Below are 23,569 nucleotides of genomic sequence, written 5' to 3'. Positions count from 1 at the left end.
CTCCGGGGCCTCTGAAAGGCAGGCAGGGTACTCACTCCCAACACCATGCCTTCCATGTAGTGAACACTCAGTCTGCACAGTTGACTTTCTCCACGGATGAATGCTATGGGGGGCAAAGAAAAAAGTCACCATGTTTATTAGTGTCTATCTCACAATGTGATTTCATTTTCAGGAAGAAATTTTCCTTACTAATAAAACATCCTTTTAAATTATCATTTTGAGAAGCATTTGAAACTCGTTGTTTTGACCCAGTGATTCCACTTCTTGGAATATACCCTATGAACCCCAAAACACCAATTCAAAAGAATATATGTACCCATATATATATATTCTGAGTGGTTATATTTCAATGGAAAAAGTGTACAGATGCATAGACTACTTGCCAGTTCCTATATATATATAGATAGATAGTGGTGTTATTTACAATAGCCAAGATCTGCAAACAGCCTAAGTCCATCAGTAGCTGAATGGATAAAAAACTGTGGTACATTTACACAGTGGAATACTACACAGCTATAAAAAGAAGGAAATTTTACCTTGTGTGAAAACATGGATGGACCTGGAGAACATTATAGTAAGTGAAATAAGCCAGTCAGAGAAAGACAAATACCATATGATCTCACTTATATGTGGAATCTAATGAATGAAACAAACTGACAAAAAAACAATAGAAACAGAGGCATGGACAGCTTTTAGTGGGGAGGGGAGAAGGGGAACTGGATGAAAGAAGGTGAAGGGATTAGCTAGAGAACATATAGGCATAACTCATAGACACAGACAGCAGAGTGGTGATGACCACAGGGAAGTGGGGGTGTTAGATGGGTAGAGGCGGGCAAAAGTGGGGAAAATGGGGGCATCTGTATTAATGTCAATAAAAATAAATGAAAAAATTAAACACATATGTATTTTTTCTGAGTGATTATATTTCAATGGAAAAAGTGTACAGATGCATAGACTACTTGCCAGTTCCTATCCAAACGATACTCTTCCTTTTCCAGAGAGCTTCCCTCAAATACCTCTCAACCAATCCACGATTTTCCAGTTCCTCACACCCTAACCAACCCTCTGCATTATCAAAGTTTTTATTTCTGCCAATCTGATTGGTGAAAAGTGCTCTCCTTTATATATTTTCAGTTGAAGACTCATATGCAGTTGGGAGAAATCCAACTATGAGAGAGAAATCCCGTGTACCCCTTATTCAGTTTCCCTGGTAAGTCACATCTTGCAAAACAATAGTACAGTTTCACAATCACGGTGTCAACAACACTGGCAAGATGGAGGACTGTCCTTCACCACAGAGGCCGTTTCACTGCCCCTGTATAACTGCAAGTGTTTCCTGCCTGTCCATTCCGAATTGGTTCTCCCTTTCAGTAATTTTGCCATTTTAAGCATGCTGCATAAATGGAATAATACTGTTTGAAACCTTTCACAATTGCTTTTCTGGAGCTTTTTACATGTTCAAATTTGTCAAATACGTAATTTGTAACTATTTTCTCCCATTCTGTAACTTATCTTTTCACTGGCTTTAAAATAGAGAATATTCTTAAATTTTGATACGTTGTCATTTATCAACTTTTTCGTTTATAGATCACATTGTTTTGGGGGTCAAGACTAAAAACTCTAACTAGCCCTAGATACCGAAGATGTTCTTTTATATTTTTCTTGAAGTGTTATAATTTTATATTTTCATTTAAGTCCATGATCTGTTTTGAGTTAATTTTTGTATGAGATGTAATGTTGAGCTCAAGGGTCATTTTTATGCCTATAGGGATCCTAGAACCATTTGTTGAAAGGGCTATTCTCCTTCCACTGAACTGCTTTGCAATGTTTTCAAAAATGACAACAAACTCACACCTTTCAACAAATGAACCTAAAACAGAAACAAAAACAAACTAAGCAAACAACTAGGACAGGGAAAGAATCACGGAAATGGAGATCACATGGCGGGTTATCAGCTGGGAGGGGGAGCGGGGACAATGGGGCAAAAGGTACAGGGAATAAGAAGCATAGATGGTAGGTACAAAATAGACGGGGGGAGGTTAAGAATAGTGTAGGAAATGGAGAAGCCAAAGCACTTATACATACAACCCATGGACATGAACTAAGGCCGGGGGGTGGGGGCATGCTGGTAGGAGGCAGGGTGCAGGGCCGAGGGGAATAAAGGGGAGAGAAAAATGGGACAACTGTAATAGCATAATCAATAAAAAAATTTACTTAAAAATGTGAATCTATAATTATCTTTAAAAAGCTTCATTAAAAATAACGTTTGAAGATGAAGGGAATGTTTTGGGACTAGAGAGATACCAATGGTAGCACAACATAGTGAGTGTACTACATGGCAGTGAGTTGCATCCTTTAAAATGGTTCGTTTGGAAGACTACACTTTCAGGGGTCATTTCTATACTTTATTAAAATGGTGGATTTTGTTACGTGAATTTCACTTTAATGTTTAAAAAGTGATAAGATTATTGGCTGCAAGGTTCCAACCACCATTTTACACAATTCAAGTAAGGTTTTCAAAGGCTGTGTAAGAAGCCTCTTTTCAGCATGTCATCTTGGAACTGACTCTCCCTGTGTTGGGTTCTACTTTCCAGATCCCCGAGTGCTGGGTAGCTACCATCCTAATGTCTAACATCTGAGGGAAACAGTTTTCACAGTGAGTTCGCGTGTAGGCAGTTAGAGAAGTTTTCAGTAGACCTAGTATTTCCTGGCCACCAATTTCTGCATGTCCTTTGTCACTCTGAACATCATTTATATTCTCACTTGTCTTCATCCTTCTGAACTAAAGTGCCCTGAACAGAACATTCTCCTACGTCATGGGCTGATAACTGCCTTTTCCGCAGAACACACAGCCCTGGAACAATGTATTTTATCACTTGTCTGGCAAGGAGTTCACAGGTCTCTCCTAAATAAAAGCAACCCAGTGAGTCAAGGGCAGAGAGACTAAGAACTCCATGACTCGCTGAATTTCTAGACTGTCCTGTACTGGAACTTTTTCTTTTGCACCCACTTTAATTAATAGCAGAGGGGGTCAATGTTTAGATCTGGAAAATTCCTGATCCGGAGGAATCTTGGAGATGAAATGGGGGTTCATATTATTAAGATCTACCTTTAAGAAAATCAGTGTGGTGTTTGTATTACTACATTCAGATCACATCCGGCTGACGAGGTCAGTCTGGAAAAAACCCACACTTAGCATATTTTTAAATGCTTTCTGGAAATAAAAAATGAGTTTTTTACCTTCAAGTCATCTAACTCAAGACACCCCAGCCATGGCCACCCCAGTCATAGGCCTGGCTGGTGCGGCTCAGCGGATTTAGCACCAAAAGATCACCTGTCTCATTCCCCGTCAGGGCACATGCCTGGGTTGCGGGCCAGGTCCCCAGTTGAGGGCGGGAGAGGCAAATGCCTCACTCACATTTTGATGTTGCTCTCCCTCCCTTCCCCTTTCTCTAAAAGTAAATAAGTTAAATCTTTAAAAAATTTTGAAAAAGAAAATTATAAATTTAGTCCAGAAAACATGTCAAACTGGAGCCAAGCTTTGCATAGTGCCCTCTACTCCAATATTTCAGCATATAAGGGCAGAAATGACTGGGAAGGAAAGGAGACATTTGCATTTCTCTGTGGATTAAGCTCCTCCTCACCCCTAATATCCTGAACAGAGATGCACGGTGAGAGAATAAAAGTTACAATATTACAACCTGATTTTCATTCTAATTCACTGTTACCACTCATGAATGTCCCTATTTGTCATTTCTTCCTTTAAACCTAATGGCACCTCCACCAGATAAAGGCTGGGCGTGTCTTATTAATGCATTTATCCTTTTTCCCCTTCACATTATCCTGAAACTTCTTGAATAGTTTTTCCATAGTGTGCTTTGCTGAATGTTTGTATTCCGAGGAAAAAAGTGACGAATCTTCCATGAAACATGTCCTACCTTCCAGTAGGTTTGGGAAATACCGTGTACCACCTCTCTCCTCCAAAATTATGATTTTTGTAAATTTCATGAAAATGTTGGAGAAGTCCTATAATAAAGAAGGGTGTTCTGTTTCTGAAACTTATTTTGGCCATAAAATATCTCATATGTGTTTCATTTAACAGCCTCTCTGGAATACCAGTGCCTGGAACACTGTTATAAAACAACCTATGTGTAACAGCTGCATTTGGTTTTCATTGCTGCATTAAATTTGCAATCTCAGAGTATACCAGCAATTTCTCAAAAATAAAATCTAGTTATTGATTTTTGTTTCCTTCAATGGTTATTTCTTTTGACTTCTCTGAGGTGGCTCACACGTCCATAACATACACACTTTTCAAACTCTTCCCTGGGATTTCTTAATTCTTCATCAGCTTTATGAACTAGGCATCTCGACTTCCTTCTGCATACAATTCGCAGACTGCTAAGCCAGCATTCAGAGACCTACACCATCCAGACACAAACTTCTCTTGTATCCATAACTTTCTAATCACATCCACATGTCTTATTTCTCTGTTCAGACTGACCCACACACCATCCCACCAAAATGTGTATTCATGCTGTTCTTAAGAAGACTGCTTAATCTTACAGATCCGGAAAGCTAACCCAGCCTTCTCTCATTATTATTTTTTTTTTTTTGGTAATGTTTTCCCCCATCTAGACTGTAAGCCCTATATGGACAGTAGCCCTATTTGTGTTTCTAATTACTAAAAATCCAGCTCAGCTCATGACCTGATCATTCTTAGATGCTTGATAAAAAAGATATTGGGTTAAATATAAGTATGTTGAAGTTCTGTGGTATACATATCTCATTGCCTTACTTATCATTTTGTATTAGTGTGTACTGCTTATGTTGATAAGTATCATTTTGGTTTGTTTACTGCATCACAAGTATATACAAGTTCTTCAAGTGCAGAGCTTGGGAATTATATGCATTAATAATACCCTCAGCAACTGGGGCAAGCACTTATACCTAATAAGCACTGACTAAATTTTGATAGATTGGCTAGTTAATTCCAGGAGCAGCAAAAGTCTCTTATCTCCCACGAAGCTTCCCTAGGCTGTGGCCAATATCAACATTCATTTCCCGACCCCTTCTTAGGAGTTGCTGTCTCTACAACTCACCTTGGCTTGTTTGTGTAGATTTGTTTCATATTTGTTTAATTTTTCTTTTATAAAACCTGTAAATTTTAAAGGGTGAAAAATCTGTTTTTCATGAAGTTTTGTCTCCTACACAGGTGAGAACAGAGTAGAAATTGGTTAAATGGAGAGAAGCTGACATGATCATACTACATTATACTTTATTGTTATTGGCATTTATGATACAATGTTATTACTCTAATCTTTTATGCAAATAAAAATGACATAAAATACATAACATGCTTTGATAAATTTAACACAAAATGCTGAGTGATTGAAACTATGTTACACGTATATTTTACAAGCAAAAGAACAGAGTATTTGAATAACACCTTCAGATGAAATCTGTCATTATAATTTGGATGTTATACATTGTTAAATATACATTTAAAAGAATTACTCTTTATAGGCCCAATTCTAAAATTTAAAATAATGAATACTGTGTAAATGAATACTTATAAAAATACTTTTAAGCAAAAGCTATGTTCTACTCATTTTACCTAGCAGTAACAAAAATATAGATTCCTCTGAAACTCTAATAAATTTGCTTGAAGCATTAGGTATTCAAATTTAAAATGTATGTTTTCTAAAGCATTTTGTCAACTTAATGTTCTCGACTTATTACAGTATATATACCTCAATGGTACTAGAACAGATTTGCATTACAGATAATGTTATTTCAAGTAACAAACATAGGCCATCATTAACACAGAAGAGACACTGAGAAAGTGTTGACCAAATGCATCCAACACATAAATAAAGCCCAGGTGCTCTGCCTTCTGCAGTGATCTCAAATGCATTTGTTGAATGAATAAAGTGAGTGGCATTTATTCAGTTATTTACACCCAAAGTTAACTATACAAAGCTTTCTATTTCTAGTAGAGATATCATTTAAAAGCGCAACACTTTTATTTAATCAGCTTCTTCTTCTGGGTAGCAGTTAAGTAAATGGATTCCAGATTGAGGAGCAAACTAATGCTGGCGAGCAAAAAGATGCTCTACCAGGAGCGCTTACTATTTATGGAGACGGCCCTGCCATCTACAGAACAGACAGGCAATACACTGAACACCTCCTTCTATCATATCATCATATGAAACAAGACATAAGAATCTAATTTCTATGTGTTACTATAAAAAATGAAAAGCAGTAAATATAAATGTATATAAAATACAGTTTATATACATTAGTAGACTTAGTAGACCTCAGGTGTCTCTTCTCAGTGAGAAAGGCCAGCTGTCCTGAGGGAAACGGGCCACGTGTCTGCGGAAAAACAGTTGGAGGAGGCACCGGCTGAACAATCTTTCCCACACACGCAACTTGGCGTGTGAATGCTGAGATCACTGTTCAAGATACCTCTGAAGCAGTAACATTTTCCTACAGCCAAAGTCTAACCAGCAACATTGATGGAACTGCAGCACCTAAGAAAACCGTGACCATTATATATACAGGAGTCAGCCCAAGCCCATGCTTGGCACAGCCCCCTCTCGGAAATTTCCCCCACCTCCTCAACTTCCTGCAGGGTCAGACAGTCTGAGGCTTGTCTGTAAAACTTCAAAAAATTAGTAGAGTACAGAATATTTTTTAATCTAGTTCAGATCATCCTAAACCATTTCAAAAGCTCTTTGCCTTTATATGTTAGCAGGGCACCTACAAACTCCTTCGGCAAGTTGGTTAATATATTTACATGTTAATGAAATAACTGCTACTGACTTGGAGCAAGTAAGGAAACTGTAATTTAGTACACCAATTCACTGAAAAATAAGTCTTTTAAAATAAAGTTTCCAAAAGTTCAGAAATAATTTAGTCAAATATTAAAGTTAATTTAAAAAATGAGTAAATACCACTAATAATAAAATGTAAGGTAAAATGACTTAAAGGTGATTTATTTAAAAATTCAATATTGTTTTTCAAACATACAAGTGAATAAAAATATGCCCTGGAATCTCATTAAATTGTGCTATGTAGAAAAAGAGCTACATGAAAGTGATGGAAGAATACTTTAGTATTTTAAGTATAAATATACTGTTTCCAAATCCACGGAGTAACTAATTCTCAACGGAATGCTTTCACATTAATAAATATTATTTTTCTTATATAATGTATGTTCCCCCAAGGGTTGAAAATATTTTGTTTTCTTAAATTAGTTAGTGTAGCCCTCAGGGTTTTTTTACCCATTTCTCTTCTTCATTTTTTTACAGTTAGTGTCAGGATCAATTTTACTTCTTTCTAAAGTTAACTATTGCAAAATTTAAATGAGTAGAGTGAGAATCAATGTCATTACAATATCATATACAGTTGACCCTTGAACAGTGTGGGGGTTCAGGAGTACACCCATTTTGCCCTCACAGTCAGAAATCCTGTATAAATTCTGACTCTCCCAAACCTAACTACTAGTAGCTTACTGTTGACCAGAAGCTTTACTGAGAACATGAAAAATTGCTTAATGCTCACTTTGTATGTTACATGCATTATAGACTATATTTGTACAATAAGGTAAGCTAGAGAAAATAAAATGTTAAGAAAACCATTAAAAAGGGGAAATATATTTACAGCACTGTGCACATTTATTGAAAAAATCTGCACGTCAGTGGGCCTGCATAGTTCAAACGTGTGTTGTTCAGGGTTGACTATGCATTATAATGTCGTAGGACTTAAGCTAGTTGTGAATTGAACATTGTTGCTGCAACTGAATCTAAGTGGCCACTGGAAAAAAAAACGTGATTTAAAGAGACAGAAAATAGCATGAGACTTCTTAGATTGGGATATTGGCTCCTAAAATAAAGCTTATACTCTAAAGTAAACAGTACTATACAATAGAGAGAAAAAGAGTACAAAAACTAACTTTCTCTTTCCTTTTTTATCTCTTTTAAAATAATAATGGGAATATATGTAAAATTCTACCCCCTAAAATTGCTCATACGCCTAATATTAAATTTTGTAAGTGTGATGTTAGAAATCTTTGTAAGATACAATACAGTGTTTAGGATGCAGTGACGAGGAATTACTCATTAACTTGTAATTTTGAAGAGGTCCCAAGTTAAGAACCCAATTTTCTATGCACGACCTTCCCTTCTGGTGGAGAGAGGTAGGATGCCCAAACCCAGAACATGGAAGGACTACTGGCAGGCTTCAGCAACGCCCAGAGGTGCGCCGGTTGTGGAGGAGGATGTGAGCATGTAGGTAAACCTAGTCTAAAAACTCACGGCCAGTTACATGCTCAGTGTCACCCAGAGGTACATCATGGCATTGAAAACTGGTTTATTCATTCATTAATTAGATATTTATTACTGCTACCACTGCTTTGGAATCATAGTCCAATTTTATATGATGTACCATTCCCGACTTTCAAAACATACCTAAAACTGCTACTTTCAGTTTGAGGAGTGTATTTTTTTCAGATTGCAACAGCATTGAGTTACCTTAAAATGTGTATTCAGAATGATTAAATGTCCTGGCAATCTTCAGATTTTCATATATTAAAGGTATTTTACATATTTTCATTCACTTTTTTCCCTCAATGTAAGATGTATAATTTAATGGCAACACTCTTCATGTGACTCCTACTTTAGTAGCAAGTAATTGGTAACATGACAACAGTTCTGATGGTAATAAGAAGCAGACTTCCTGGGTTCAAATCCCGGTTCTACCACTTGTCAGTCTCACAGTCTAGAGCCAGTCACTGGGCAATGGCCCTCAACTGTATGTATAGAGGGCGTTATGAAGAGAGTACCACCTCAGGTCATCATTAGGGGGATGAGTGAAGCAGTAACACCAAAGTTCAGGTAAAGTGCTTGGACGTTTTGCTTGGCACATGGTGTTAACACTTAACTGTTTTCTACAATGTTTATTATAACAAAACATGACAGTGACTGATGGTAATATAAGCCATCACTAACTTTGGAGCACTTAATAAATGCCAAGCACTTACTAAAGTAGATGCTATGCTTACACTATGTTTAACCCTTAAAATAATAGTAGAAATGTTGTATTATGAAGAGTGTAGGTCTTTAAAAACATCCTAATGTATATATATCACCATAGCAGATAATTTCCCCCTGAAACATAGCAAAGTGTCACCAAAATGTTTTAATGACCCCTTCATCCCTCTGAGTGATTACTACTTCCAGGATCGTGGTTAAAAAACACTAATGACAATGTGAAAAGTACCTGCTGCTTAATCAGTTTTGCTCATTCATCAACCCTACATGGAATATAATCAAATGTTCACTATGGGAAAATCACAATTTACTAATCTCATGGAACTTCAGGATTACTTGCTGATAGTATTGAGAATGTAAAATCCCTAAAAGTAAAGGATATACTTAATATAGATATTTAAGGTAAAGTCATCTGATTAATACATTCAAAGTATTCAACTTTTTCTTTGAAAACTCTGATCTTAGTTTCTTTATTTTTCATTATATATATGAACTTATTGCAAAATTATTAAGATGTTTTGTGTCAAGTAACAATTATTACCTTGACCAGTATATAAATATCTCATACATATGTAAACCCAGTATTTCTGTTATTCAATACACAACTGCTAGTGATGAAGGTTTTTAATGATAGCTTGAAAACCATAAACAAATTTTATAAATTAAAATTTAATAATGATTTGTATATACCTTAGTTATGAAAAGCATTTTACATTAGTCTAAGTTCATAAAATTGTAACAGTCATAATAAGAACATTTTAATATTTTGAAAATTATGGATTTGAACTCAGTATGATTGTATTCACTATGCTAAGAACAATGTTATTTTATCAATGTAGAAATGATAAACACTATGCATAGAATATGCCTTGTGCTCCCATGGATTACCAAGGTCTCTAACAGTCCTTAAATAAAGCTTTATTTTCATACCTTACACATACACCATGATAGAAAGATTCTGAGCATGGTGCATTCTCTTAAGAGTCTGACATCATATAAGAAAGCCTTAATAAAATGAAGAGTTTTAGAAAGTATATTTCTAAGTTAAGGATTGAGTTTTTAAATGGACTCATTTTTCCCCTCATTTACCCTCATCTTCCTTCCCACCGCCCCAGTCCCTGTCTCTTCCCACCCCCTGCCACACCTGACAAAGCACCTGTCCACATGGCCCAAGAAAGCCACACCCACTATGAAGACCTTTGGACAGCATGGACCCCTGGGACTGTCCGGGAGCACAAAGGACCCTGAGGCAGGAGGAAGGGGGTCTTGCTGGAGGCCTCCATCGCTCTCTTCTCCCCTACTGACAAAAACACTCTTCAAAAGAGGAAAGCAAGCTCTTCGCCTTTGACATAGAAACTACTTTCTCTGACACAGAGGAACTGAGAACCGAGGATACCAGCTGTGTCTTCTGTAACGTTTCTGTACGACTGAGAAAATGCGGCCATGTTTCTTCAGTGACAGGCTTCCCTGAATGAAAAGATCCATTATTACGGGTCCTATTGGGAGAAGGTGAAACCAAATGCAATAACATAATTTCAATAAGTGGTAGAAGAGGCATGATAATAAACTTTTTCTCTGGTATCTTTCCATAATTTCCAGGGACAGACTGTACCCTAAAAATGAGTAGTTCATGTCAATACATAGGGAGACCAGTTTGTGAATGAAGGTCTATCCATTTTCAGCAGAAGTATCTAAGTAGAGGCTGATCATTAGTTATTTATACCATGGTGAAAGATATAGAGAAAAAATTTCTTTTTTTTTTATAGCATGGAGAATGTTTAGCCCGCCAGTCCTTTGTCTAGTCCGGTGTTCAGAAGCTTCTGCTCCCCTGGTTCCTCGAGGTTCTCTTCATTCCTCTCCGACCGGGGGAGGTGGCTCGCACAGCTTGTACAGCCTAGAAAGGGGCACAACACAGTGTGACAATGTCCTGACATGCTGACAGCACTTGAAATGTTTTTTATTAGTATAACAAATACATTAGTATAATAAATGCATTGACAATAATTTCTTGGTTTGGGAGGCATGACCATATTGCCTATTTCACTAAAAATCACGTATGAATTAGGGAACGCTGGAATCTCAGCTCCACTGTTTTGAAGACACCCACACCTCTGTGCACACAAGCGTGATGACTGGCTGAGCAATGCTGCTTTTGTTACACTCACAGCTTCTGCCCCAGTGCCCGCTGTTCCTCTTGCTGGTGGCAAAACTGCTTCTCTAAATTCCTCGAGATGACATTGTTGTAATTACCATTGTGTCAATCATCATCTTGTACCAAGATAACACCTGTCGCACAGGGGATCTACTGATTTTTCTAACCCGTTGTAGAACTTTGCTTCATTATGTACCATCTGCTGGTATAGGCAGCTGGTTGTGGAATGGCTGCATGGCCAAGTCCTGAATCCTGAACATCAGAGGCACAATTAGTTGGTTTTCCTAAGATACAGTGTATTTTTCAGACCATAAGATGCACTTCCCCCCCAAATTTGGGAGAAATAGTGGTTGTTAATGCTGCTGTTGAGTTCTGTTTACATTTACATTGGTGAAATATGATGTTATTTATGTCATTAAATACTTTACCACATTTTTTTGCTTCAAAAATTTTTTTCCTAGTTTCCTCCTCTAAAACCTAGGTGCATCTTATGGTCTGAAAAATACAGTATATACCCAGCTTTGCTCATCCTCCTCTCACCTGCCCAGAGAATCAGGTGGAGATGCAAGTAGGTCTGGAAATACATCTGAATCAGTGGAGACATTGGGAGATGGGAAGATGTTCCCTCTTTGAGCCCCATGTCAAATTGCTTGAGACCATACCGCCTTGAGGCAAAGTTCAGGGAACTGGCCTAGGATTATACACGTTGCGCTCCATGCCCCCTCACTGCCCCCACCAGTGGTGGAATCCTAACTCCAAAACAAAAAAGAACAGAGCTGCAAGTGTCCAAATAGGGAACACACATTGTTTAAGGCTTAGTCTGAGAGATCAGCTGGCACAGGTGCCTGGAGGTTGGACTCCGCCTGTGGTCCTCTGCTGTGCCCATGGCCGTGCTGGGTCTCCCTCAGAACTTGGTCTGATAGTCTAAACAATGAGGCGCAGGCTCCTGCTTTGCTTCTCTCCAAAGCACTCTAAACCCAAGGGTAAATGAGTTGTTGACAAATTTAGCAGATTAAAAATTTCCTCTCCATTTAACACTTAATCCTATGCTAATTCTAAACCAAAGGGAAAGACTAAGAAAGATGTAATATTGGGTTAGAAACCTAGTTCACAAAATGAACTTTCTTAGTCTGGAAACACCTGGAAGAAGTTAGTGCCTTGGAGGTTGGTCAAACGTATTTCAAGTCTAGAAGGTGTTCAATGCTCCACATGTCAACTCCAAGGAAGAACACAAATATTGAAATAAGGATATCTCACAACAGAAAGGCTATTTCGTCCTTCCCAGAGAAAAGAATGCATTCAAGTGAGCTGGAAGACTTCAAAGCTGCCTTTTATTTTTTCCAGCTAAAGGTTATGGCGTTGCTTCAAACTGCATTCCTGGGGCTGGAAGAGCAGGATGATTGGAAAGGTCTTTTCCTCCTGAATGCCTATCCTCTCATTTCCCCACACGCTGCCTGGTGAGTGGGAAGGCGCAGTGGCTGTCCTCCCGCAGAGCAGACACAGTCAGTCGGGCGAAGGCCATCCTACCTGGTGAGATCTGGGCTGAGCCATCACAGCCCTTTACTTTGAACTGCATGTTCCCAGGGAGCGGAACTAACGCCACTGGGCAGGCGAGTCTTTGAAATGTCTGCTTTGCACACCAGTGAAAAGGTGGTGGCCTAAGACCAGCTAATGAAATGACAGCTCCGGGTACTGCAGAGCTGGGCAGATTCAGCTTCTGTGAGGCTTCTTGGAAGCAACTCACAGTAATTTGAATTCAGACACATTTATAATGGAAATGGTGGGGCTTTGGGAATTTAGAACAAACAGATGAAATCTGGAAGTGAAATGTAATAATAAGACTTGGACTTCTTCTACTCTGCATGGAGGCATTTGGTTTGGGGTGGCTAAATTGTTGGGTAATGGCAGCCTTTGTTTGCCCCCAATTTGGGAGCCCTTTCTTTTCTCATTCCACTCATGCACAGCAGTGGCCCTGCACAAAAAAAAGGTTTGGTCCTGGCTCCACTTTCTTCTTTTCCTGCTGCAGCTGGTATTTCCAGCCCAAATCTACAGCCACAGAGAAAAACTTTCCAACTGCAGTCTATAGATCACGCGCTTCATCTTCGTACACGGCAAAATACAAGTTGTGTTAAAGGGAACCACAAAGCAAATGTCTCTTCCAAGGTTGCAGTCCAATAATACTCTGCCGCAAGGCAGTTTCCCCATTATACAAACGTTAAAGTGTCTCAGAGGATGAATAACCTGCCTGAATAAGGTCACATAACAGGAGCCGGGGCTCAAACCATCTTGTCACTTTTAACCACTATAGTATGTTGCCTCTCAATTATAAAAAAAAAATAAAGCTTCTATTACACCACAGGTCACAGATTTTGTAATGGAATAGAAAATAGGACTAGCATGCCCTTCCACCTAAAATGTAGTATTTGGTTCTTGGTGAAGATATGCTTATTGCTCTGAAGAGCCAAGACATGAAAGGAGGGGAATGAACTCCATTTATCCTGCTCACACAGGCATCTCCACAGGGATGTCCCATTGATCCTTAGTCTCAACGAGACTAAGTTCATCACCACACTGAGTTCATCACCTATTCCCTGTATGTGCTCTTTTTGCTGTGTCTTCTCTCTCAGGGACTAGAACCATTAACCCCTTGTGGCCCAAACCAAAGATTTGGTGGCCATTCTAGGATCTTCCTTTAACCCATTCTTCTTCATCCAACTAGTGTTCAAAGACTATTAATTCTGTTTATTAAACATCTCTCTAATCCCTTCTCCCATCTCTATTCTCAATACTATAATAATCGTTCAAGCTTCTGCCTTCATTTCCATCTTAGCATTCCTCTGATGGATCCTCTGAATGTGGCCAGAGATAAACTTTAAAATGTAAATCTTCCAGATAGAAAGAGTGTTTATTAATACCTCCCTATAGGCTTCAAGTTAAAATCAAAACACTTCAGTATCTCATACAAGTTTCATTGTGATCCAGCCCCTGCCTATGTTTCCAGCCTCACTTTGCATCATTCTTTAAGCACATTCAACCGTCAGTCACAGAGGCCTCGGCGTAGCTCTCAAAGTGGGATGCGTTATGCAGGCCTTGGCCTCAATGCATCGGCTGCAGAGGACATCTGTGACCATGCTGACTGGGCCAGGGCCACTCGGCTACCTCCCCTCTTGTTCCCCAGGCTGAGACATGTGTCTCTACTCTGTCTTCTCATGACAATCCGTACCTATTTCTGCCACAGTTCTTAACTGTATACTATTTCCATTTTATTCAGTTGCCACTCTATTGTTCACATCAGTGACTAATGGAAAAGACTATATCTCTAGCTTAACAAAGTGCTTGACCCCTACAAATGCAGCGCTGAAATTCAATAGACGTTTGCTGAGTGAATTTTTAAAAGTGAAGGAAAGTGGATGGCTTTAGGAAAACTATGAAGAGACTGGTTGGAGATTAGAGTCAAATATTATCTCAGGCAGAGGTAGCAAATTTTATCTCCATGAAGACATTTGCAGAAGCATGACCCCAGATTTGCCTATGAGTAGCCTGGCCTTAAGAGTCAAATGTGTTTTTCAGTTAGATTTCTTTAGGAAAGGAATCCTCATTCCCAGATGGGAGGGAATCCCAGCCCCTCTGTGGACCTCAGCACTCTCTTACCTTCTACCTAGTCTTATGGTGAAGTTTCATTCATCTCATCTCTTTAACTGAAAGGTCCTTGAATGACTAAACTATTTCTCTCTCATGTTTAGCTCCTCATAGAGGAGAGCAGAGTGCTTTGCATTTCTTAGGTCCTCAATACACATTTGTAGAGTGAATGAAAGAGTAAATACAACAGAATTTAAAAGTTACTCTAGCTCTCTCTCTGAAGGCTATTATTCCCTTGTTAAAAAAAGAAGTCCACCTTATAACTAGCACATTTCATTGAGTTTTATTTCAAGTGTTTTAAAACATAACCCAATAAACAAAAGAGTGCATTCATCACTTTCTTTTCTTGAATTCAGTCTTCTATTGGTTTATTGATTAGGATGCTAGAGTCTTATTCTACCCCACCATTTATTATTGTTTATAAGCTCTAGCTAAGAAGACCTTGCTGCGGTATTATCTTGTTTTCTTATTGTAAATTTAACAGTGCGCTTTGCCTATTATCCAAATATACCATCTCTGTTCCAGGTGCTGGAAAGTGAATTCTTCTGTGAATGGTGAGTGATTATTTAGCAAAAGAAAGTCTTAGATTCATCTAATGAACTGTGAAAGATAACACAAATAAGACTTGAGCATTAAATAAGGTTAGCAGTCAGCACTAAAAACAGATGCAATTAGAACACGAGTGCCTCATCCATTTTTAAAGGAAAATATATTTTGTTTTTTGAAAGTACTTTCACTGCCCACACAGTTTTTCAGAATGAAGAATAACTTCAGAAATGCTGCAGTTGTCATTTTAACTCCGGTAACGGCTGTGCATGCAGAGACAAAGAGTGCCTCATCTGAGGCAGTGCCTGGAGGGGCCTATTTTTTGCTAAAATGCAAATGGATAAAAGCAACCAAATGTAAAAAAAAATTACCTTACTTTTACCCTACTTCAAGACAGATGGCTGCTTACCCTAATGTCACCAGGAAAGTCAAATTAACAATATTTCTTTGATGGCTATTGCCATGTTCATTTCTTTTAAAGATGGATTAGAATCCTTTCTTATGATGATATGTAAACTATGAATATTTGGTTTGCTAACAAACAAAATGTTCATTCATTCATGTATTCATTCACTTGCCCATTCTTGAAATCAGATATTTGTACATAGGCACTATGATGAGCAATGAACAAAATCGAAAACATATTCCCTGCCTCCAAAGAATTCATGTTCAAGTTGGGCAAAGAGACATGCAGCAATACACTGCAACACAACCAGGGTTATAACCAATCAATATAGAAGATGCTAATAAAGCGTAAAGAGGCAGAAAACTCAACCAAGACTTCAAGGGAGAAATAACATCAAAGTTGGGTTTTGTTGTTAAATAAGAGTTTTTCACACAGATATAGATAGGAAACACAATCACGCCAGAGGGAATAAATAGCATTTTGGTAGTTTGGCACAGTTGGAATATAAATTTTTATACCAACTGTGTGGCGTTTTGTTGTTGAATTCATAATGAAACCTACACAATAAAATAATGCCAAGACTTCTATTTGTTCCTCAGTTTGCTTCAGCTAAAATTCCATTTCACTCTGAGAGCATTTCTGCCTTGTCACATTTAGCCACAAAATGTTTAGAAGGCCAGTTTCTGTGACTCCCGTCAGTTCCACACAAGCCATGGCCCGGAGCAACTGCATTCACTGTGAGACCCTGCCTGGGAGAGGGTGGAAGCCCTCTGGGAAGTCACCTACCTGGGAGCAGACTGTGGGGTTCTGTCTCTGACTCCCAAATTCTTTGCTGTGTTCTGAACTCTTGCTCCCTGAAAAAAAAAAAGGTAAGGAAAATCACTCTTAGCCCTCTATTGCATTAGTAATCAACATACTATTAACATTTGAGTACAGAATATTTATTCCAACCATGTATTTAACATCAAGGGAGACTGGATAAGGAAGAGAGAAATCATCATCTGAGCAGTTGCAAAATGAATTCTTTGAAGAATCAAAGCTGATACATTGTTTAAAGGGATGGGGATGTATTCCAACAGCCATTTAAATCACTTGAAAGGAGTTTCAATAACAGCTTCCTGTTCACGTCTCACCTAAGCCTTTATTCCTAGAATCAAGCACTACTCAAGTCACCAGGAAATGAGCTGTCATAAATATCCACTGTGCCTCCACTTCCGTGGAACAGGAACCACAGCTCTACCGCTCTCATGTGCCTGTTTTGTCCTTGCCGAATAGTCAGCTATTATGAACTTTATGGTATTTATCGAGAAAATGGTTTTACTTACTCACTTACTTACTTATATTGTTGTGCAATTACAGTTGTCCTTATTTTCCTCGAATTACTCTCCCTTACCCTACCCACCTCCACCTTCCACATTCAATCCTCCCCTCCCCATCATCTTTATCCATGGGTCCTTTACACGTGTTCCTTGACGATCCTTCCCCTTCTTTGCCCCATGATCCCAATCCCCCCACCTCTGGTTATTGTCAGTTTGTTCTTTATTTCCATGTAGTTCTGAAACAATTTCTGGACAAGGCATATTCACGCAGATTTCTGAAAAGCAAGAATTCTGCCTCAAAATGTATAGCACAAACACAAAGTACTTCAGTCATGGAAAAGTCTCTCCAATCTGGCATGTTCATGAACGAAGCTATAATCACTATTCAGTTCCGAAGGGGAACTAGCTATTACACAGAACAAAATGCCGGGGTGTGGGGGTGAGAACGGATAAAGAAGAGGGGCCTAAAGAAAGGTCCGCAACTCTCTCCGGCTGCCGCAGTCAGCTGTTTGCTAACCTATGGGAAGGGAAAGAAGGAAAGAGGAAAAGGAGAGAGAGAAAGCCCCCTCAAAGTGGGCCGAATAAAGAAAGCAAACAGAGGAAGGGGTGGGAGGGGGGAGCAAAAATAGAGGAAAGGAGTTTAGGAATTGCAATTAGACAGTTTTTTTTTTAAGCAAAAAAACCCTTTATTTTAGACTTTAGAGCAAAGTTGTTTATAAAAGTAGAACAGGAAATTCACATACTTTTTTATTTCTTTCTTGATTTATATCCTGATAGACTCGGGTTGTGCTGTAAGGGTACAGCACTTGCCTGCTGGTGTCTATGGGATGGTGACTTGCCTACACCAGTGTCCACCAGGGCACTGGGCAAGAAGGCATCTTCCCAGGTCCTTGGTCTTAGCGCCCAGTCTAATGCCCTGATACCCCGATACTGTAGATAAGGAGCCAGAATTCTCAGAAATCCAAGTTTTTATTAAGATGGTCAAAAAATAATTTTGGGGTAGGCTTCTACCAAAGAATACTTGATATGTGTAATTTATTAGACAAATAACTTTGTTTATAATGTTAATGGAAGTGTCTACCCTCAGCCTTTTATTAATCAGATCAGTTGGTTATACGAAAGATTATTATAATCATTATAAAAAATTATAAGGAGCATAGTACCTTTCCTTCTATCTTTTATCTTTCCTTCTAATTTGAGCAGTTAATTAAAACAACTATGGAAAGTGCATATACAGAATCTGTATGTGAAAACTATACTGTAATCAGAAATAAAAATAATAAATCGTGCTGAAAAAGTTGTCCCTAAAAAAGAAACTAAAGATCTTAGAAAAAATAAATCATTAACCTGGCAAATATTCTAATCATTTACTCTCTGGAAACAGTCTCAATGGTTGAAAGGACAAAGGAACATCTTTCACTACACTTACGTTCCAACTACTCGGATCCCGGGCTGGTAGGAGTTGGCTTGCAGACTGGATCCCAGCCATTATTCCCACTGCCTAAAACTGCTGAGCACTGGTCAGAGGATCAGCAGCAGAAGGAATATTGCAAAGGTCTACCCCAGTTTCTCTAAAGAAAGGGCCTGGGCTCCATAATCTTTTATAAAGAAGGTAGAAATTAGTATTTGTCTCTCAGAACCACTTAGAGATGTCATAAAAACTTGGAGCAGACAAAAAAGCAACCAAGGAAATGTTAGGGTTCTAAACGTATTTATTTAACAACAAAAGGAAAAAGAGTGATAAATGCTAAAAAGGTGTGGATTAGAAATCAATAGGGGTTTTATACAGAACTTTGTAACTTTTTAGTCTTTTTAAATCATATTTTATAAATATAGTAATATCTATTCATACAAATATTATATGTATATTTTGTTTTAAAGAGGTTTACACCAGTTAAACAAGTCATTGAGACCTACATAATATTGTTTTAACTTTTTCTATTTTCTCTATCCCCATTTTCAGTTATAAGAATTTCAAGGTTTTCAATGTTTAAGTCCATATACTTAGAATATACACGTAGCAAACTCATAATTACCCCCTCACTAGATTATTATTGAAAGAGGTTAATACAGTCTCTTAGTCTGCCATAAACCACAATTTTGAGACGGCTTCTGCAAATTTGATTGCAAACTTAATCCAACAGTGACAGAGTGAGACAGAAAGGTTAGGCCCTTTCTGTATGTTTCAGCACCCAAGCTCCAATCCAGATATGACTAATCACAAGTTTACCTTGGCCTACTTTTTAAAACTGAATTTGCATATCCACACCAAAAAGTCCTTCCTGAACCCACTACATTTACAGCTGTATATGCCCTTTTCCAGATGAGCTACAATGTCATGTGCTTCTCATGGATCAAACCTTCATTTAACAAATCCTCTTGGACCTTGTGAGACCTAGGTTTTCAGTCTTCCGGTCTGGGCTCCACAGCCTGAAGCTCCAATGTACGTGCATCTACTGTGCCTCACGTCCACGAGGCAGACCCCAGGCCAGCGCTGGCCTCACTTCTGCTCGTTTTTCCCGCACCCCTTCCCCAATCTACTCCCTGCAATTTCCAGAAAGTGACGTGTGTCCTTTTCTCCCCCCATCTCATTATCCCCCAAACCACTCCTGCTCATTTTGCCGGGCCAACTCCCTTTTTCCCTCCAGTTAACCTCTTAAATGTCCTTTTATCCAGGTTTTCTACCTTTCTTGGACATCTGAGCTGTCTTCTTCCCTGAGACTGTCTCTTGTTCAGGTCTTACTCTCTGTGCCTGGAAAAAGACCCATCCTGGCAGACACCTATCGGCAAACAAACGGACGTTCAAAACCCAGAGCAACTCCCTCCAACGAGAGTGAGGCTCACCTGCTTCCGCATCACGTCTGTAGCCTGCATAATGTACCGAGGAGGCAGTCCGTGGCTTCTGGCCAGAATGATGGCCTGCTCCACTGTCACGCTCAGGGTGCACCTGCACGCAAAGGCGAGGGCGAGTCAAATCCCACCGGTTCCTGGTAAGCACTTCAAGTCAGCATATGCCTCCCCCAAATCTACCACCTTGGAGAGTTACTCATCTTCTCTTGGGTATCTCCCATGAATACATGACATATACATGTTTTACTGTATATTTACAATGTAATGTTTTTACATTTCTGTTTATTTTTCTTATTAGTCTGTCTTTTGTTACTAGGGTCTCAGCTAATAACTTGGAAGAGTAGAAGGAAATTTAATTTTCCTCCCCTACACTAATTTCAAAATCAAAAGGCACCAGGCAAAAAGTAAAGCAACTACAGAATAAACCAATGATTTTTCTACATAGTACCTGTTTAAAATAGAATCTAAAGAGCTATAATGTTGGGATCCAAAATTAAGTATTTAAATTTAAAACAAACCCATAATGAACTATGTTTATGAGAAAGTTCATACACAGAAAATTAAACAAGCAGAAATATAATAAATTCTATTATCAGAGAGCATTACTTACTGATAGTTTATATAATTTAAAAATGACTTCCTAATATTTTCATTCATATTTATAAAAAACAGATTTATACCGATTTATGCTCCATACCTTAGAAAAGTAAATAGTGAAATTAATATTCACTAAGATCAGAATCGATTTGAACAAAAGTATATTTCTTGGACTCAATTTGAAAGACTGTAAAATTTTCCAAAGGAACCTTTCATTTTAATTACTTATACAGGAACGTGGTGCCCAGAGCACTCTGAGAAAATTCAGAACTCAGTTCCTGAGTTCAATGATTGGTGAGCCTTGTGTTTTTTCTTCCCTTTAAGGCATTTCTTTTATTTCTTTTTTAAAATATATTTTATTGATTATACTATTACAGTTGTATCATTTTTCTTCCCTTTATTCCCCTCTACCCTGCATGTCCCTCCCACCAGCATTCCCCACCTTAGTTCATGCCCATGGGTCACACATATAAATTCTGTGGCTTCTCCATTTCCCATACTATTCCTAACCTTCCCCTGTCTATTATTTACCATTTATGCTTCTTATTCCCTGTACCTTTTCTCCCATTCTCCCCACTTCCCCTTCTTGCTGATAACCCTCTATGTGATCTCCATTTCTCTGACTCTGTTTCTGTTCTAGTTGTTTGCTCAGTTTGTTTGTTTTGTTTTGTTTTGTTTTAGGTTCAATTGTTGATAGATGCGAGTTTGTTGTCATTTTACTATTCATATTTTTGATCATCTTCTTTTCCTTAGGTAAGTCCCTTTAACATTTCATATAGTAAGGGCTTGGTGATGAGGAGCTCCTTTAACTTGACCTTGGCTGGGAAGCACTTTATCTGCCTTTTCATTCTAAATGCTAGCTTTGCTGGATAGAGCAATCTTGGATGTAGGTCCTTGCCTTTCAGGACTTCATGTTCTTTCATACCTTTCTCCCTAGTAGCTCTTAGGGCCTATGTTTAACAATTTGTTAATAATTTCAGGTGCTAACCTCTGAATTGTTTTTTTCCAAGGGTAATTTCTATATACATTTAATAAAAATGGTCACTATTTTTAGACATTTTCCTAAAATTTACATCAGTAAATATTGCTTTTACTTCATTTTCAATTTCTTATTATTTTGATTACCTTTTCTCCATGTCTGCATTTATCTCCCTATCTTTTGGTGTTTTACACATGTATTTTTCTAGATCTGTTTAGTTTTTCCCTACAAACAAAAGCAAATTTTATAATGCAATTGCTTATATGTGATAAACATCTAACTCATTTATCCCTGGTTATGTACTACAGAAGTCTAGTTTATAGTATGATACTGATGAATTAAGGAAAAAAGAAGAAAGATGTTTAAAATGTTACTGCTGTGATTTTAGAAAGAACTTGACAAAGTGCAAGTGCATTATACACATAATTGCATTCTAAGGAGAAACATGTTACGTTCCATTGGCTGTTAAATGACTTGAGAAGCAAACTCCTCATTAACATTACAGAGAATTCTTTGGAAAGCATTAACGGCACATATCCAAAGGCTAAGGCTTTATAATTAGCTTCCAGTAGTGCAAGATGTTTGCAGATACTTAGTGTACGAGAGTGGTAACAGCGTACATTGTGGTTTTACATGTATCTGCCGCCGTGGGACACAATATGCTCCCGCAGGCCCAGGGGATCCCTGACAGTCCATGTTTGAAATCAATTTTTTACAAAACATTTAGGTTACTTGACAGACCATAACCTTATTCTCCTTCCTCACATCTCCTCTACTCCAATTTTAAGTCTTTATTGATCCTAACATTTTAATCAATAATGTTCATTGCACTAGCTGAATAAAGCTAAACATATTTATCTTTTTCTAACTAATCACACTGAAATATCAGTGTGACATTTCTTTCACCAGCATATCCAAAAAGACAGCTTTATCTCCATTTGCTTTTCATACTAACTTCTGTATATTACAATTACTGTACTTTGCTGTATATAAGGTACACTTTTTTCACCCAAATTTTTAGTGCATTTTTCCCTAAAAAGGATGCACATTATATATACAAGGGTAGTACTAATTCTGTATCTAATTATTTTATTTATGCTGATGTGTTAAAAGTATAACTCTAAAAATCAACAATGATATCCATATGCAAAATAATACCCTGGGATATAATTGTTTTATGTATAAATAAAAATTTGAATTAAAAAACTAAAAAGAATGATTTTTTCCCTGAAAGTTTGGGCCAAAAACATGGGTGTGCTTTATACATCACAAATACAGTAGGTCCCTAGATTAATTTATACTTGTTTAAAAGTGAGACATTTTACTCATTTATTTTTTTAAGTTAATTTGTTATTCAATTACAGTTGTCTGCCTTTTCTCCCTACCACTCCCACCACCCCAGCCAAACCCACCTCCTTCCCTTGCTTCCACCCTCCCCCTTGGTTTTGTCCATGTGTCTTTTATAATAGTTCCCGAAAATCCTTCTCTCCACTGTCCCCTCCCTGCTCCCCTCTGGCTATTGTTAGATTGTTCTTAATTTCAATGTCTCTAATTATATTTTGTTTGCTTTTTTCTTTTGTTGATTATGTTCCAGTTAAATGTGAGAGCATATGGTATTTGTCCCTCACCGCCTGGCTTATTTCTCTTAGCATAATGCTCTCCAGTTCCATCCCTGAAACATCAATCCAAAAGAACCTATGCATCCCAATGTTTATAGCAGCACAATTTACAATAGTCAGGTGTTAGAAGCAACCTAAGTGCACATCAGCAAATGAGTGGATCAAAAACCTATGATACATTTACACCATGTAATACTATGCAGCAGAGAGAAAAAAGGAGCTCCTACTCTTTCAGACAGCATAAAAGTGAGACATTTTTAAAGACCTAAGCAGGTCAGTGTGGGACACGCCTGTATCTGACTCATGGCATCTCAGAAGTCCATTTCCTAAATTAAGCTCGTGGGAAAAAAACCTAGCCCTAAGTCCACCATTTCACTGTGAATATGTCATTATTTGCCTCATAAGT

The 23,569-nt window shown here is 38.1% G+C and overlaps 1 protein-coding gene across 1 annotated transcript in view; it reads right to left on the bottom strand.

Moving 5' to 3' along the window:
- Positions 1-8,690: 8,690 nt before the first annotated feature.
- Positions 8,691-23,569, bottom strand: part of PREX2 (phosphatidylinositol-3,4,5-trisphosphate dependent Rac exchange factor 2) — a 226,933-nt gene continuing 212,054 nt past the window's right edge. Inside the window, exons 38-40 of the mRNA XM_037058677.1 lie at positions 19,963-20,065; positions 16,586-16,653; positions 8,691-10,950 (exon numbers count right to left, since the gene is read on the bottom strand). Of these exons, the coding sequence (XP_036914572.1) occupies positions 10,905-10,950; positions 16,586-16,653; positions 19,963-20,065 (217 nt within the window). The 3' untranslated portion in view covers positions 8,691-10,904. The remainder of the gene's footprint in view (positions 10,951-16,585; positions 16,654-19,962; positions 20,066-23,569) is intronic.

The sequence above is a fragment of the Sturnira hondurensis genome, unplaced genomic scaffold (genome assembly GCF_014824575.4).
Source record: "Sturnira hondurensis isolate 20B ecotype Veracruz unplaced genomic scaffold, ASM1482457v3 Scaffold0010128, whole genome shotgun sequence".
NCBI classification, from domain to species: domain Eukaryota; kingdom Metazoa; phylum Chordata; class Mammalia; order Chiroptera; family Phyllostomidae; genus Sturnira; species Sturnira hondurensis.
The sequence above is the reverse complement of the archived record's forward strand: the minus strand, read 5'-3'. Positions and strand labels throughout refer to the sequence as shown.